Source organism: Pezoporus occidentalis, unplaced genomic scaffold, assembly GCF_034315485.1.
Source record: "Pezoporus occidentalis ecotype Australia unplaced genomic scaffold, CSIRO_AGI_Poc_V1 ctg33, whole genome shotgun sequence".
NCBI classification, from domain to species: domain Eukaryota; kingdom Metazoa; phylum Chordata; class Aves; order Psittaciformes; family Psittacidae; genus Pezoporus; species Pezoporus occidentalis.
This window is the reverse complement of record NW_026915268.1, coordinates 711,186-727,619: the sequence shown is the minus strand read 5'-3', so window position 1 is coordinate 727,619 and position 16,434 is coordinate 711,186. Positions and strand designations below refer to the sequence as shown.

Below are 16,434 nucleotides of genomic sequence, written 5' to 3'. Positions count from 1 at the left end.
GTTTAGGGCATGGTATATTATTAGTACACCTCATCCTTGCCTGAAGGGATTTCTTGCCACTAGAAAAGCATTATTCCTCTGAGCCTTTGTTTTCTATATATTTCTGTTTGTAGCCCAGAGGATACTTTCTATACTGAGCAATGCCTGCTGGTGAGATAGCTGAAATTCACTGGTGTGATTTTTCCCAATGTGGCATGTATCTTAAATGTACCAGGATAGTGACAAAGGAGAGGAATGGTGAAGAATGGGTAATGGACTCCTGCTTACCTTTCAAAAGCACAGATCTATCTCTATCTTAGGTATGGAATGCTGCATGCTTTGTTCCTGAGCTTGCACAGAAGGAGGTGAACGTGGAACAAAGAAAGATTTCTCCAGACTCTCTAACCAGTGTCACTTCACTTTGTCTGTGCAGCTCTGGGAGAAGGCCAGTCCTGTACTGACCACTGAGTACTCAGATAACCTTATCTGTGACATGGCCACTGTATTTCAAATATGCATTTTACCTGTTGATTTTTAAATGCATCCAAGCTTTGCTTCCCATTGCACTTACATGCAGACAGGGAGGTTTTAGTTTATTTACTTGTATGTTAGGTTCTGCTTTTTGTAACCTATTGCACATTTTCTCTCTATTATCAGCACAGAGGCCTATAGTCCCTTAGTAATATTTATGGATACTGTACTATTTACTTGGACTTATATCAGATTACAAACATGCATCACAGCATGAAGTATCTACATTCTCACCATCTGTAAGAAGGAAAAGCATTTCAATAGGAATTCAGCTCTTGGGCTCTTGCTGTGACACTTTTGGCCAGGTTTTGGAAAAAATAAAACCCAACCACAAAACCTCAGTCATTGTGCAGCTTCTTTTTCTTTTTTTTTTTTTTTTTTAAGCATGGCCATTTATTTCAATGCCTAAATGGGAACAGAACTCTTTTGAAGATCTAGTCCCATAGGAGTTTATCCTGCCTTAAAAGCAGATGACAAATAGCTTCGACAGCTTTGTTTCTGTTACCAGCAGTCTTTGATTTACTCCCTTGCTTTGCTTTGCAGTCTTTAATGCTTCTATTCTGAAATAGCATAGGCAGAGCTATTGTTATCTCTCTGCCATAGCTTTTCTCACAGAATGCTATTGATCTTCTCTTTTCATTACTTGTTTTGTTGCACCAAAAAAGTATTGTGACTAAAAGGAAGGAGAGAATGAAACCTTTTTAATAGTGGCACACTGAAAAAGCCTACTCCTGCAAATATTTATGCATGTATTCAACTGTGCATGCTACTCCTGCTGTAACACCTGGAAAAATGAGAAGGTGTGACCTAGATATGTACATTATCCTTTAGCTCTAAGTTGCAGATCAGTCCATAAACCACCATAACTGATAGCAGTGATCTATAAATTATACACAGCATTGGTTTTCTCATAACATATTCAGACTAAACATCATAGTTTTGTGAATTAATTGTGCCCTTCCCAATGAACAACCACAAGTATGTTCTTAGCTTAAGAGTCCACGTATAGACTTGCGCCCGTGGAAGAGAACTGAAAAAAACCAGCCTGAGGAAACTATTGCTTTGAGTGATGTAGAAACTGCTTTTCCTTGAGAGCGTAAACTATAGCTGTTCTAGTTCTTGCACTGCAGGGAAGCAATCACTTCATCTTCCATTCTTTAATGCTTTTGATCTTTCTGAGTGGTTGAAGGAGCTGGATTTTTCACCTTCTCCTAGACCAGAGCTGGTTTCTAGTATCATGCATTCAAAGATTTGTTTCAAGCCTTTATTGTCCCACCTTATGGGATCATAAAAAGGTCAGATTTATTCTGAACCTTAGTTCCCCATCTTCAGCTTTCATCTTAGTTTGTGTTTATTCCTCATGTATATCTTCCTTTGCTGTGGACTCTGAAATCTATGACCCCCTCCATTAGGTTCACAGACCAGTGTTCTTACAAGCTGCTTTTGTACTTCCTGACAGTGATTTATGTTAATGCTGGCATGCTATCACAGGCTGTCAGCTCTTCTGAAAACACACTGGCTGCAGTTGGATTAATCCCTTCTGAATTTCTGTTTACATTTCTGATTATTTCTTTCAAAACTGATTGCCTTTAATCGTATTTTGGTCCCAAGTGGGTTGGGTCTTTAATTCCAACTACGTGATTTTTATTATTATAGTGATGTATGCAGAAAAACCTGTAATGTGTTTTCTCCTTCTCAAACTGGAACATTTTTCTTTTAATTAAAAGTACCCAAGACAAAATATCTGCTCAATCCATATTTATTTTCAGGCTTTTATAGCCATTGTCTGAAATTTATTTAAGCTTTTTTGCAAGGTAATCCAACTTTTGATTCTCAAAGTAAGTCATAGAGGAAACTTATCTGGAAACTTTTTGAATATTTCCTTCTTTATTTTCTTTTGAGAAACATTCCAAATGGTATAGTTATAGTAGTATGTCTGTCTAGCTTAGTTTTTCAGTTCCAAAAGTTGGAAGGGATTGGCTAGTGCTTAGAAAACTGATCCTTTTAACCCTTGTGCCATTTTATAACTGTCTTTCAAATTACTACTTAGATCTGCCTGTATAATTGGACAAACATAGTCCTTTACATTATTTGGGAGTTATCTCCTAATTCTTCATAATTCCTTGTATTTACTCATTTATTTATTACTTACACTTGCTCTAGGTGTAATGCATTTGTATGACCTTTAGCATATGAATTATTCACGTAATGATGGCTAGGAATATTTGTATTCACATGGGCTTTGATCTAATTCTGTTGAAAACAGAACAGATGCTGGTATTGGCTTCTCCGTGTTTTGGATCCTAGTTTTGATTGGTGACCTAAATCACACACTTCCCTGGCTAGATGTCTTAAGTTGTATAAACAGGATGAGTCTCTTTCCTCTTCATTGATTACCTGTGTATATTCATAATTAGTCAACAAATCAATTTTGTGAAATAGAAGGCTTTTCATAATGGTCATGAGAACACTTTTGGCATGAATGCTCTCATTACTATTTATTCATGCCAGTATTTGTGATGCTTTTGCTCTGTAAATAAAGCCTCATGCACGAGAGTGTTTGAGATCAGTCTAATGAAAAAATATGAAAAGAGAAAACATTGACTAAACAAATAGCTTCTATTGCAGGAGGGTAAATGAATGCTTCTAGGCTGTGTTTGTACCTGCTGTCCCTCCAGTCTTAGTCGGCCTCTTGGCATACATAAATGCACATATCCATTTAAAAAATATAACAATCATTAAAGGTCAAATTATCTTTATGTATTGACATTGTTATTACATGTGGCACATTAGACCACAGGTAGATGACAACAATGGACATGATGTAATTTTATCTGCGTAACAAAAAAATAACTTCAGTCTTCTAATACATAGTCCTGCCTTGCTGGCAAAGTTTATCAGCTTTTCTAGTTTGAATTTGTGCTTGTTATGGCATTCTCTTAGCAAATATTTCTGTATTTCATCTCCGGAGTTTCAGTCAAGGATGTAGGTAGGATAATGCTGAGAGAAGAGTGGGAAGCTGAAGCGTCATCTTATAATATTTCAGAATAGCATTTTCTGCTATTGAGGCTGCTGTAAACTTGGAAGGCAGTATCAAGATTTCTTAGCTGTGCCCACTAAGTTTATAAGGGACTCTCTAGTTTCCATGTGGGCTTAACATACCCTAAATGTTAGGATGTTCTTTTTCCTTTTTTGGAGCAGTTAATTGAAGATTGGTAGCAGTAAAAAGACCATAATTACAACAAAATGTTAAGAATTGACTGTCATCCACAAATTGTCATTACAGGCACTGTATTTAAAAACAAAGATGTTAATGAGGAACGTGTCGGTTGATGATGAATGTCCTGTGATTTGAAATAACTGTCTTCCAAAATGTTACTTTCTTGCTAGGAATCCAAAATGTTAATATGCATTATAAAACGTATATTAACATTTAACTTAATATCTTAATGACTTACGTTAATGAACATTGCAAAAGTAGAATGGACAGGTAGACGCATACAACATGATAGATGCGTACTGTGAATCTGGGAGGGCGGCCTAAAACTCAAACCAACTGATGGGTTTCCATGCTTTTCAGAGGAATCCTCTCCCAGAGGATCAAAAAAAATCCTACTGTCCTTTCACAGTTTGTTATAGAAAACAGCAGTTTGTACACTCAGAGAAATTGTTTAGCATGACAGGTAGAAGATGTAAGGGAGTTTCCGTGGGGTTGCTAACTGCTATCCAAATACTCAGTATATGTGTATATGGCCACATGATGGGTTAAAATAATGATACTGATGATAGGTTGATTAATTGTGATGTATTTATTTGAATGACTGGTTTGCAGAGTTGTGCTGACATTACAGGATTACTGCTTTTGTTTAACACAGCATTGCTTTATATCAAGTGAAGATGTTGCCTCTTTTTTTCTTTTCCTTTTTTTTTTTTAAGGGATTAGCAAGGATTAGTGAGAGGGGAAAATTAGCTTTCAAAGCATCAGTGGTTTCTTTTTTGAGATAATATTTCCAATTAATATCCTAACGAGCACAAATAAGAGCATCAGTGATTCTAAACCTCTTACCAGAGCCCTGGGAAACCAAAGTTTCCTGACTTCAGTTCAAAGTTTTCAGTGCTCATGTAGGGCTTTTTCAGATGTTGTGTATTTCCCTACAGCTGTCTCAGGAGTGAACAGTGCCACTCTTTTTCTAGTTGTCTTGAGAGCAGCATACTGTTTTCTAAAGGGTGAAGGGAGACTTTCATTGCTGCAAACACCACATACTAGAAGATTGAACCAGAAATAAAATAACTGGGAGGCAGAGAGAGGGAGGAGGTGGTAGAGAGAGATGGTTTCTCATGAGCTGTTAACAGAATCAGGAGAGAAAAAGGGAAGAAAATAGCTGGCTGATAATTTATTACACCATTTTAGCAGAAAAGAGAATTAAAGCAGAAAAGAACTTAGCTGTGAGCAATGTAGCATTTCTCATCTACTCAATGATATAAAGTGCCCAGAATAAAAATAAGGTCTGGCAAAGCATATAACATCACGTGGAAGCCTGCAGTGGTTTAGTTCTACTGGTGGGAGTTGAAAGCAGGTGAACAGATTGTTTAGCATTGAATTAATTGGTGCTAAATGAATTTTGTATTATATGGCTGATAGTGATGGTCATTCTAACCCGAGAAACATCCTAAGAATAATGTTCACCATATAATACAACCCTTCTTTTTTGCAACTCTGTTTTTTTACAAACCCTTTATTTTTTAAGTGACAAATTGTCTATACCACCTCATTCCTTAGCAGGGTGGCATGACAATTCTGACACTGCTTAGAGAAGGGGTAGTTGTAACAGCATCCAATTCCTATCTCAAAATTTAACAGCATGGTTTCAATCTAGAATTACAGTATAAATATTGATTATTGGAATTAATGTCGCATTTGCTGGTAATGGAATTGTTTATCCTTTCCTGTATCATTAAATGCTCTGAGCTTGTTAGTGTGGCTTGTCTACATGTATTTCTAGCAGAGATTTAACAAGGAAGTAGGCATGATAATCACTAATGAAACCTTTCATTGTATATTTAAACTAAGGCAATTTGGGAGAAGAGTGGATTAACAAATAGTCTGATTTCAGAATCAATTTTTGTGTAATTCTTGGTACAGGGCACCTAGTATTGGGATCCTAGTGATACAGCTTCACATAATATGCTGTATCATATGGATTCATATTAGTACTGCCTTTTCATTTGAACAGAGTTCAAGAATTTTAAACAATTAATCTTGGAATACCCCCAATAAAACTGATTTTAGTTTTGCAAGGTGCAGCAATTGACACTATTGGCTGAGCCATTGCCTGCTGTTTCTAAACAAAAGCTTATGTTTGCATGATTGCTGCCTGTTTTGCATTTCTGGTGCAAAAATGATGCAATCTCCTCCAGAAAGTTTACCTTATTCAGCAGAGTATATATGTGTATGTTTCGTCTTAATAATTACTGAAGATATTTCAGGAAGGACCTTTGAGCCCCACTGAGATTGAGCCCTTGTTGTGTTCCTCATTGCACCAAGTAAAACTGTAAAAGGAATTTATTGTCTCAAAGTAGGCAAAAACTGAAAGAAAGAGATGCTTTTCTTTGTTTCTTAACATCACACAGTGCTTGCTTTTAGGACCTAGATCTCCTCAGTTCCTTCCTATGTCTCCCAGAGGCATAATTTTCCTTGTGGGCTTAATTAAAGCATCCCAAACTTTGTTTCTTCAGGTAGGTACTTCTTTGTACAAACTGGTAATCCCTGGGATGTGGTTATTATTATTCTACACCAGTGTGGCTTTTCAGTACCTGGACTCCATGGAACTCTCACTAGGACATGTGTAAGCTTCTACAATAACAAGCAGTATTATATTGTTTCAAGAAAGTTTAGCTTCACAGAGAGTAACTTTGGAACATGTACATGTATTATTTATTCACATTTGTGCCATGTTCACATTCAGGATGGCCTATTTCAACATCTGTTCCTGATTAAAGTGAGCATCTGGTATTTCACAGATAATTATGAGAGATGAGCTTACTGTCCTCTAGGCCTACAAGGCAAATTTGAACCAGGGTCTCTAGGTGGATGGACCTGGTTCAGTGCTGGGTGCAATTCTGATCACACCTTTTACATGGAGTGTGATCAGAATAGGGTTTATCTGCTATACCCTGTTTGCAGCCAGAAGTACCAGCAACTTCTGTGTTGCATCCAGGGATCAGGAAGGAAAAGAGAGATGAAGATTCTTCTAACACAGAAGCATAAAATGGGAAAATTCTTGAAAGTTCTACTCCTGTTAAACTTTTTCTCTTGCTTACTCTGAAATTCTAAATTTGTGATCCTTCTTTGCCCTGACAAATGTATTTGTCATACAGTAAAGGAATTAATTCACCTATAAAACAACCACTTGGTGTCCAGGTTATGGGGAAGACTTTGTTCCCTGGTTGATTTGATCAAACTGGTTGAGTTTGTCCAGAGAAATAAGTTGGCTCCTAGAGAAAATTACCACAGGATGATAGTTACAGACTGCAAGGAGCCCCAATTAATTTTGTCTTCTCTTGTCCCAGAGCAAGGTACATAACTCATTATTCATTATGAATTATAAAGAATTTGTTTGAATTTGTCACCTCTGGTTGACAAATACAATATTCAATATATCTGTTGCTTTAGCTCATGGCTACAGTTTTTAATTAGAGAAGACTCTTTCTCTCATATTAAGCCTGAAAGGTCCCAGAAGGAAAGGGCTATGAGCTTGCTTTGTTTCTTGTTTTCCTCTGTGACAATGTTCCCTAGAAATGCAAGCTTGTGAATAAGTAATCTAACATGCTCATCTCTCAGCAGCTCTGTTAGTTGCAGGATTTTATTTCTTTGTGTTCCAATTTATTTATATGCACCTATGGACACATATGTGTAGGGATGTACAAAAGCAGACAAATGCTTTTTCTCCTGGCACTTGCTTTATGTTCTTTCTCTAGGACCTATAAAACAGTTGTGAGTCAACAAGTCAGATATACGGCAACACAACTGCAAATACCAGCAGTGTACTGCAAATTCAAATTGCAATGCCAAACTATGCTAGTCTGCTAAATGATCCCACGTACAGAATTTGTTAGTCTGATAGGCCGGTTGCATTTATGCACTTCCTTTGTAAAAGCAGTAAGCAATTCTGAATCAGACAATTTAAAAGCATATCCCACCAGACTCCATCAAAACCCTTTTACTATTCTTCAGAAACAAATGGCATAAACATTGTCTCCATAGCTCTGACTCCTCCTATAAACATTTCAATCTTCAGAAGTTATGTCATTTGAATTTCACTTCTGCTCTGTATTTGTTGCATGTGATTTACTCTGACTGCTATCTGCATAACTGGAGTTTTTGTGCGTTTTTTTTCCTTGCCAGGCATTATCAGCCGCCAGGAGGCAGAAGAGTTGTTGATGAATAAATCTGAAGGAACATTCCTGGTGCGAGTCAGTGAGAAAATCTGGGGCTATGCATTGTCTTATCGCCAGCAAAGTGGGTTCAAACACTTCCTCGTTGATGCTTCGGGGGATTTCTACAGCTTCTTGGGGGTAGATCCAAACCGACATGCAACACTGACAGATCTTATTGATTTTCACAAGGTAACACTTGCTAGGTAGAGATCAATAGCTGAGTGGAACAGATTAATAATTTAGAGAGGAGCCATGTAATTTGAAACCACATTGGAAACCAGTAACAACCACAGTGGAGGAAAGAATATATGTATATATTCTGCAGTTAGCCTGGCATTTCTAGTAACATTTCTAGTTTGTGTCTTTGTTGCAATGAATCAGAAGGCTTTTACCATTCAGTCAAATGCTTCAACATGTATTTGTGTCCCTTCCTAAGCAGATTCTTACACAATGTGCGCTCTCCTGGGCTAAAAATGGGCTAATAAGCATTGACACAGCTAACATTTGCAGCGTCTTTGCTGTGCAAAATTGGATTGGAAATACCATACAAAGGTCTTTTGATGAAATTTCAGCATTTTCCCAAACTTTGATGGGATGCACTTTGAATGTGCAAAAGCAAAGGAGTGGGGCCCTGCAGTAAGGAAGGGAACATGGAGGGGTTCTCTTTTGGGGATGTTGTAAAGGTCACTCCATATCACCCAAAACAATCTTGCAAGAGTAGTGTACTACTCATCTTTGACTTTAGATGGCTTTGAATTATTTTGCCTCTGATTTGTGTTTCTTGTTGCCAGACTGTGACTCAGCTTTCTGATAGATTGTTTCCAACATGTTGCATCTCTCCCAGATGCAGTTTTAATTCTGCTTTTTTTCTTAGCCACCCTCAGAATTTCTCTTCATCCTCTCTTTTCTAGGTCCCTTTCCTTTTTTATCCTTTTCTCACTCATTTCAAACTAATTCTGTTGAATTTTTTTCTCCTCTTTTTCTTCACAGATTTTATTTTTTTTTAGCATTCAGTCTCACAAACACTAAACAGTGGTTATTTTTCTTTCAATTTTGCTTCTCTTTTAAATCTTTCTTTTATTTCAGCTAGTTTGCAACATCTCTTGAGTGTTTTACTGTCCCCTCACAGATTACTATGACATTATATTTCCAAAAATTATATTTCCACATGGGAGGATACTAGGTGTCATATCTGACCAAAAAAATACAACCTCCCCTAATTTGCTGAAATTCTCTCTCAAAGACTATGTTGGAAGCCAATCCCCACTCCTTCTTCTTCCTTTATCCCATTTTTATTACTGAGCATGACATTTTATGATGCAGAATATCTTTTTGTGCATTTTGGGTCAAACAGCTGGGCTGTGTCCCCTCACAACTTCTCACTTATTCCCAGCCTACTCCCTGCCAGCAGGGCCTGAGTGGAAAAAAGAGAAAGCCTGATCAGCAATAGACAAAACATTAGTGTGTTAACCAACACTGTTTTAGCAACAAATTCAAAACGTACCACCATACAGACTGATGTGGAGAAAGTTAACTCCATCCCAGACAGAGCCAGTACAACTGGAAAGAGTGTAACCAGAGCCATTCCAGGGAAAGAAAAGCACACATACAACGCGCCAAATACAGGCTATCAGGCACTGGATGTAGGAGCTCTGGCTAAAGTAGTATGCCATGTACTTCTGGGGAGGGGTGATGGTGACAACAGATCCCAGCCATCTCTGTTCCAGTTCTGTTCCCATATTTTCATCACAGCTCACCCTAGCACTAGAAACACACATATTTGCAGACAGTAACAGAGTATTTGTCAGAATCAGAATGGCTTTTAGTTTCTAACATTTAAAGAAAGCAAAATTTTTCTTAGCTGTCCCCTGACAATAGTTAATAGCTCCCTCTGCAGTAAGCCAATAGGAGAAGCCAGTTCACCTTTAAAGTCCCCACACAATTCTCTTTGAACTGTCTAAGATAATAGCTGTATTAAAACTGGTTTCTTTGGCAATCACTTCAGGAGGTATCCTGTCCTGTCTCTTGCATGGTGTTCTTTGAAGCTTTTCTGCCTGCCCTTTCTGGTAGAGTGTAACGTCAAGTGTCCCAAAGCCTTTTTGTAACCAGCTATGCAATCTTTATGTAAATGGCTGCGCTGCAGGCACATTTCCTCTTGTAGCTATTGTTATATTGTTTGGAAAGTTGCTGCTTCCTCAGGACTATTTTTGGCAAAATTATACTTCCCCACCCCAAAAGTTTCACGGGCTCCTCTCTGAGGGTCCTTCTCGCTTTCAGTGAAAATAAGCATGGCTGACACAGCTGGCATAACTATTTTTTTTAGTTGCTTACCATTATTATTCATCTAACACTGCTTCATTAAAAAAAAAAAAGAGATCACTTAAGGTGACAGATACAAGGGGGTGTTAACCATTAGCTGGAAGAAAATAAATTCTTACGGAAGAGGGTGTAAGTGAGCACTTTCTCTTATTATTTGCATTTAAATACTGGATGGAAAGTAGCAATAACATATCCAAAATCATTGTTAAATCTTTACATTTACTTCCTCATAACCTTCCTGTAAGCACTTAATTTGAGTAGTAACTTTCTGAACTTATTCTCAGTCTGAGGTAGTGATTGGGATGGAAGCACACCTGGGAGCATCCACATATTCTGAGGAAAGGAGACTGCAAATTTTTCACTGAATTTCAATAGAAACTGGATAAGTTCTGAAAACGTTAGGTCCATATAGATCCATAAATTGGAGCTAAAGTTTCAGATGAAGGATTGCTATTTTAGTCAGTATAATTCTGGATTCTGGCTCAATTTGGTGCATCTAGAAATCTTAAACTTTACAAAAAAAAAAAAAAGTGAATTATCATTACCATAGAAATAAGTACAAAGACCAAGTTCTCTACTTTTCCTGTAAGTTTTTCTTTTTTTATCCATGTTGGTAATCAATTACTGAAATGATAGGCTTTCCATGTGGGTATTTAATAAGAATAGGTGCTATTTGTAAAGACTGTCTTTACCCTAGCAAGGTTAATATCTTTCACTTCTCTATAATCAGTCAGAAAGCTGTTACTGTTATGTGGGAGCACTCAACATTGAGCTCTCACTCAGTCTGCCTGGGGAAGCTTCTTTCATCGCAATGGCTATGGAAGTAGCATAGTAGGACTGGCATACGTCTGTTAATCCTTGAGAATATCCTTTGTAGGCATCTGTAGCTGTTTCTTTCTAGTGTAGGAACTTACAGGAAGTATATATCACAGCCTTTCTTGTACACCAACTGCTTGATTTCACTGTTTGATACTGTCACAAGTTACTACTGGCATAAGTAAGAGATAAACAAAGCATGAAGAATATGGATAGTTGACAGAATCCCTTTGATGGCCTGTACTTATTTTATCTAGCATTTATTCATAATTGGTTAGCAGTTACAGTGGAGTGGTGGTCTTTGTTCTTATCCGTTGCTTTTTTCAGAAGATAGGAAACAGCTTAGACCTTTGATATTTTAATTGATTTTGTCTTTCTAGGAAGAAATCATCACATCCTCAGGTGGGGAGCTACTACTGGAGCCATGTGGACAGCAGAAGAATCCACCAGACTACATCCCTTTATTTGAATAACTGATTCAGGACTAACAGGAATGCATTCTGGATAGCTGTAGTCATAGATAACTACAAAAAATAACTACTGAAAATTAGTTAATGAACTTCCAATGCCACTGGTCTTGTGGCCAAAATGCATCCTCATTAGAAGGCTCAAAATATTTCTGTTTTGCATCTGAACTATCATTGTTATTCATATTGCTGACATTCTAAATGTGAGAAGTTACTGGCAGATTACAAATGAGGACTATTCCCAGAAATTTTTCAGGGGGTCATGGCCAATTGCTGAATGCTAAGTTCCTATCTTAACTTTTTAATGTCTGAGACTGAAAAAGCAAAATGCAGCAAGAAGTATGACTGGGAACTACTTACAGAGTATTGAATGAAGTACCAATATTGGTGATTAGATTCTTTTTTCATAAGCAACCTTTGTCGGTTTCTGTTGACAATCTCCTTACTTCGCAGTGCACTTTTGATAAGAGAAGCAGTCTTAAAACATCTTTCTGAAGTTTGTAATTGCTTAAGTGTTTAGATGTAGCTGGAAACTTGCCATTGAGCTTTTGAATTCAAACCTACAAATTTCACCACAGCAGAGACAGTATAAGGTCATATACATTTTATTTACATTTTCATGCAGTGCAACAGCCTTGGAAAGAATTTCCTGTATAGAAAGCGGTCAGTTTATTCTAATGAAATTTATTCTAATGAAAGCAGTTTGATTTGGAGCAACAACAACTCCTCCCATCACAGTAGTCAATACGATCTCCTGAAATTTTTGTCTTAGCACTTCTTGAAATCTGGCTGTCACATGGTATTGATGTAGTCCTGCATTGTTTCACAGGTAAGCTGGATACTACTGAGGCAGCCAATTCAGGGAATGGAGTGAAAATGCTGCAAAACTGTTACTATCACCTTCCTGTGCTCCTTCCTCTGTTCCCATACATGGCTATGTAAAATCTGCTGGGTATAGAAGTGTTCATTTTAGCTCCAAACATTCATTTTGCAGGGCAATATTCCAAATAACAGGGTTGTGATGGTTTTCTGTGCAACTGATTTGTTTCAAGAGTGAAGTAGGACATGATGGAGGTAGTTGTGAACCTACTGATTAGTCTTATAGCCACACTTTTAGTAAGCAGTTTCTCAGTACTTTTTCATACGCAATGCGTATTTTGAGATGTAAAGTGGACCAATCCATATGTGTTACTGTACCTTCACAGTTAATTTTTTCCTGGAAATCTGTGAACATATAGGAAAGGCACACCATGTGTATTTCTATATGCTACTGCTTTGGGCAGTCCCTGAATTTCTGTGTGGTTCTCTTTCAAATCCCACCATAGACTTCCCTCCTGAAACCCAGGTAAATCCATCTCCCCTCACACAGTAATTTCTCTTGAATCACTGTTCCTTTCTATACTTTGTCCAAGCTAGGTGGTAAGCTCATCTGGGAAAAGACCCTTGTCTTGTATGAAGTGCTTTATAAGCTTGGACATTTAAGGTGCTACAATAATAATAAAAACCTGTGGTAATAATAGCAACAATTATTTGTAATTCTACAGTTAACCCATATTAAAGTACAGACTTTTGCACACAAACTTCATTGTTGTTCAAGAAAATTTTCTTTCGTTAACATTGGTTTTTGTGTGATTTAATCCATCAATGTTTGTGACCCATGAAAAGAAAGTTGTAATGAACTTTCCACAGAGACTTAGCTGGAGAGTTTCTGTATTAACCACTTGAATCACTGGCTCAGGAGGTTTTAAATAGTTACTGTTAGCACCTCATAGCAAAGCAAATCAGTACCCTGCAAATAATGCTTATTAGCTGGAGCAAGCTGTTCTTGGTGCACAGAGCTCAGATAAGACAGCTGGGCTTTTCATAGGAGGTAGGTTTACAGAGATAGAATCTTTAGCAATGTGTCTGATACCTTAAGAAACAACATGACTTGGCAGCTAGATAAAGGATCAAAATACCCAAGTGGTCTTGAAATTTTTTTAAAGTGTGATCCTTTGCAGGTCACCAGGGGCTGGATTCTAGACATGGAATGCATCTCTGCAATTTCAAACATAGTAACATTTATGTAGGCCTCTTGTAGGATCTATTTTCTCCATTAAATAAGAAGCCTTGTGTGTGTGACCTGAGATCAGAATACAGCAGGTACAGGGTATATACAGTTGAATCCACCTGCCAGAATGTGGACCTCAGCACAGAGTAATTCTTTTTGCTTCAAATGTGGACTCTCTAAAATAATCACAAAGTTGCTTTTTTTCCAGGAGAACATTTGCTAAGTGCAATCTACCTCCTCCAAACAGCTCCAGGATCTACCAGCTGCTTCCTCTGAGAAACTGGCTCTGTGCTTGCTCCCTCTATATAGGCATCTCAAGAACCACCTCAGTCTCAGGTTTTTTCACAGCTGCACATGTTCCACCACCTACTTCAGAGGAGAATGGACAGAGACCATTTGAAGTTAAAAAAGATATATGCATCCATAGACCTACCTCTGAGGCCAAAGAGCAGTAGATGGCTGCATAGGACTGAGGTTCTAAAGGTGGTACTGAGTAATTAAGGTGGTATTTAGACACCTAGATATCTTTGCAGACTGCTGTTCTGCCTTCATGTACTGTAAAAAAAAAATAAAAAAAAGAGGACATAAAATGCTGCCTTTTCTTTGGAAAAGATGCTAGGCATGCTAGAAAAGAAGACATGCAATTTCCAAAGGTTTTGGAAGATTACTGCATTGCACACAATTCTTAGAGTGTTTACAGACAGGATATTGAACAACTTGTTCCATCAGGAATTCACATTCAGAGACTGATAATAACACAGCTATTTATTTCTGGTGACACACTTCCCAGCAACTGCTTGCATTTTGTTTAGCTGATAAGAAGGCTTGGGAATATTAGCTTTTGAGTTTCTGTCCTCTTGTGATGTAATTAACATCACAATAACATCCTCATTTTCACTCCAGAGCACATTTCCTACTTTAAATTTTCTGAATGTTTCTGTCTGAATTCCATCCATTTCTCATTCTAGGTTTTAGCTGGCTTTAAAATAAATCCCTTGTAAGTTCCCCTGCAAATGAAATTACTTGGAAAACTGCAATTTCGTCTGAGAGTTTTATTATGCTAATAAATGTCAGAATTCTCAAGTAAAGGAATTGCTTTTTGTTTCTATAGACCCACAGAAATAATGAAAAATAGCCGGCCAATTCAGAGTTACAAGGAAAGAAAAACTCAACAATACATAAGTAGCAGCAGCAATAAAATACAGTGCAACTTAACTGAAGATAAATTTTGAAGGAAACAAAAGGAGATCATAGCAAGCAGAAGTTAAGAACAGAAGCTTTCCTTGATAGAGACATGCAGCTGCTGTCAATACACTTGAGAGCTGTGTGCAAAATACAAGCGTGCAGATATTTTCTAAGCCAGCAAATGCTTCTTGTTGCCTTACAGAGGAAATAAATGTAATATGAAAAGGTAACCAAATTGTAAAAAACATAGAAGGGAAAGCAGTAAAGGAGTAAATATGGAAAAATAAGAAGAAAGGGAGAAATGTGCTAATCCCGTTGTTTTGAAGGCATTTTGGATTTTTGCTACTCTGGGAGGAAGACTGGGCACCACTACCTCCCTTTCACTCTGCAAGTCTCCAAGATTTCAGCTTTGCGCTAAATTTACCTTGGAGCTAGACTTTACACTCACAGTCTGTAAGATTTAGGCTGGTCCATACTGTAGCCCTGAATGCTGCATCTGCTTCACGCTGCCTGCCTCTACATTTAGTGCTCTCTGAAGCTGTTCATCACTGTATACAAAATCTTTTTAGGCTGCAGCTTTATTGTCCAGAATGGCTAGTTTTATTCTATTACACAGTGACCTTCAGGTCTTGTTTTCTGATCTGTTTTTGTAGTGGTACCTATTGTTGCGTTGTAAGAGGTGTATGTTATGGATTTTCATTATCAGATTTCCTGTCTATATTTCTTGACAATGAGACCACCAGGAATACCTGAGAGGCCTATTACAGTAATTCTAGTTCATAATGAAAAATACTACAGCAATAAAGGAAACTTTAGACTTTTAAATTAATTGAACTTTTCTTCATACCTGTTTCACAGTAATAAAATATGGCACACAAGGTCCCAAGCTTGTTTGCATGTATCTTTGAAAAAAGCAGCTCCTGAGAATTTATTTTTGCTTCTTCATAGATCCACAGATGCATCTGTTCCTTCTAATTTTGTTTTAATCTGTTATTATAGATAGGCATCTCCAGTTTAATACTGCTGTCTTCTCTGAAAGAGAGCTGTTGTGGTTTAACCCCAGCTGGCAACTAAATGTCACTCAGCCTCTTGCTCACTGCCCCTGGGTTGGGACTGGGGAGAGAATTGGAAGAGCAAAAGTGAAATAATACATGGGTTGAGATAAAGACAGTTTAATGGGTAAAGCAAAAGCTGCACACACATGCAAAGCAAAACAAGGGATTCACTCACGGCTCCCCATCTGCAGGCAGGTGTTCAGCCTTTCCCATGACAACAGGGTTCCATCACATGTAGTGGTTACTAGGGAAGACAAACACTCTCACTCAAAACATCCTTCCCTTTTTCCTTCTTCCCCTAGTTTTATATGTTGAACATGATCAGCTCTTATCTGTCATATGGTCTAGGATACTACTTGGGTTAGTTGGGGTCATCTGTTTCAGGTGTGTCCCTTCCCAGCTCTTGTGCACCCCCAGCCTACTTGGTGGTGGGGTGAGAAGCAGAAAAGGCCTTGACACTATGTTAACACTGCTCAGCAATAAGGAAAACCTCCCTGTGTTAGCAACATTGCACAAATCCAAAATATAGCCCTATAGTAGCTGCTGTGCAAAAAATGACCTATACCCAAACAAAACCAGCATAAGGACAAAATCT

The 16,434-nt window shown here is 37.8% G+C and overlaps 1 protein-coding gene across 1 annotated transcript in view; it reads left to right on the top strand.

The window, feature by feature from the left end:
• SH2D4B (SH2 domain containing 4B) overlaps positions 1-16,434 on the top strand; it is a 68,266-nt gene extending 51,832 nt beyond the window's left edge. The window contains exons 7-8 of the mRNA XM_062629154.1: positions 7,916-8,136; positions 11,463-16,434. Coding sequence (XP_062485138.1) covers positions 7,916-8,136; positions 11,463-11,555 — 314 coding nt within the window. The 3' untranslated portion in view covers positions 11,556-16,434. The remainder of the gene's footprint in view (positions 1-7,915; positions 8,137-11,462) is intronic.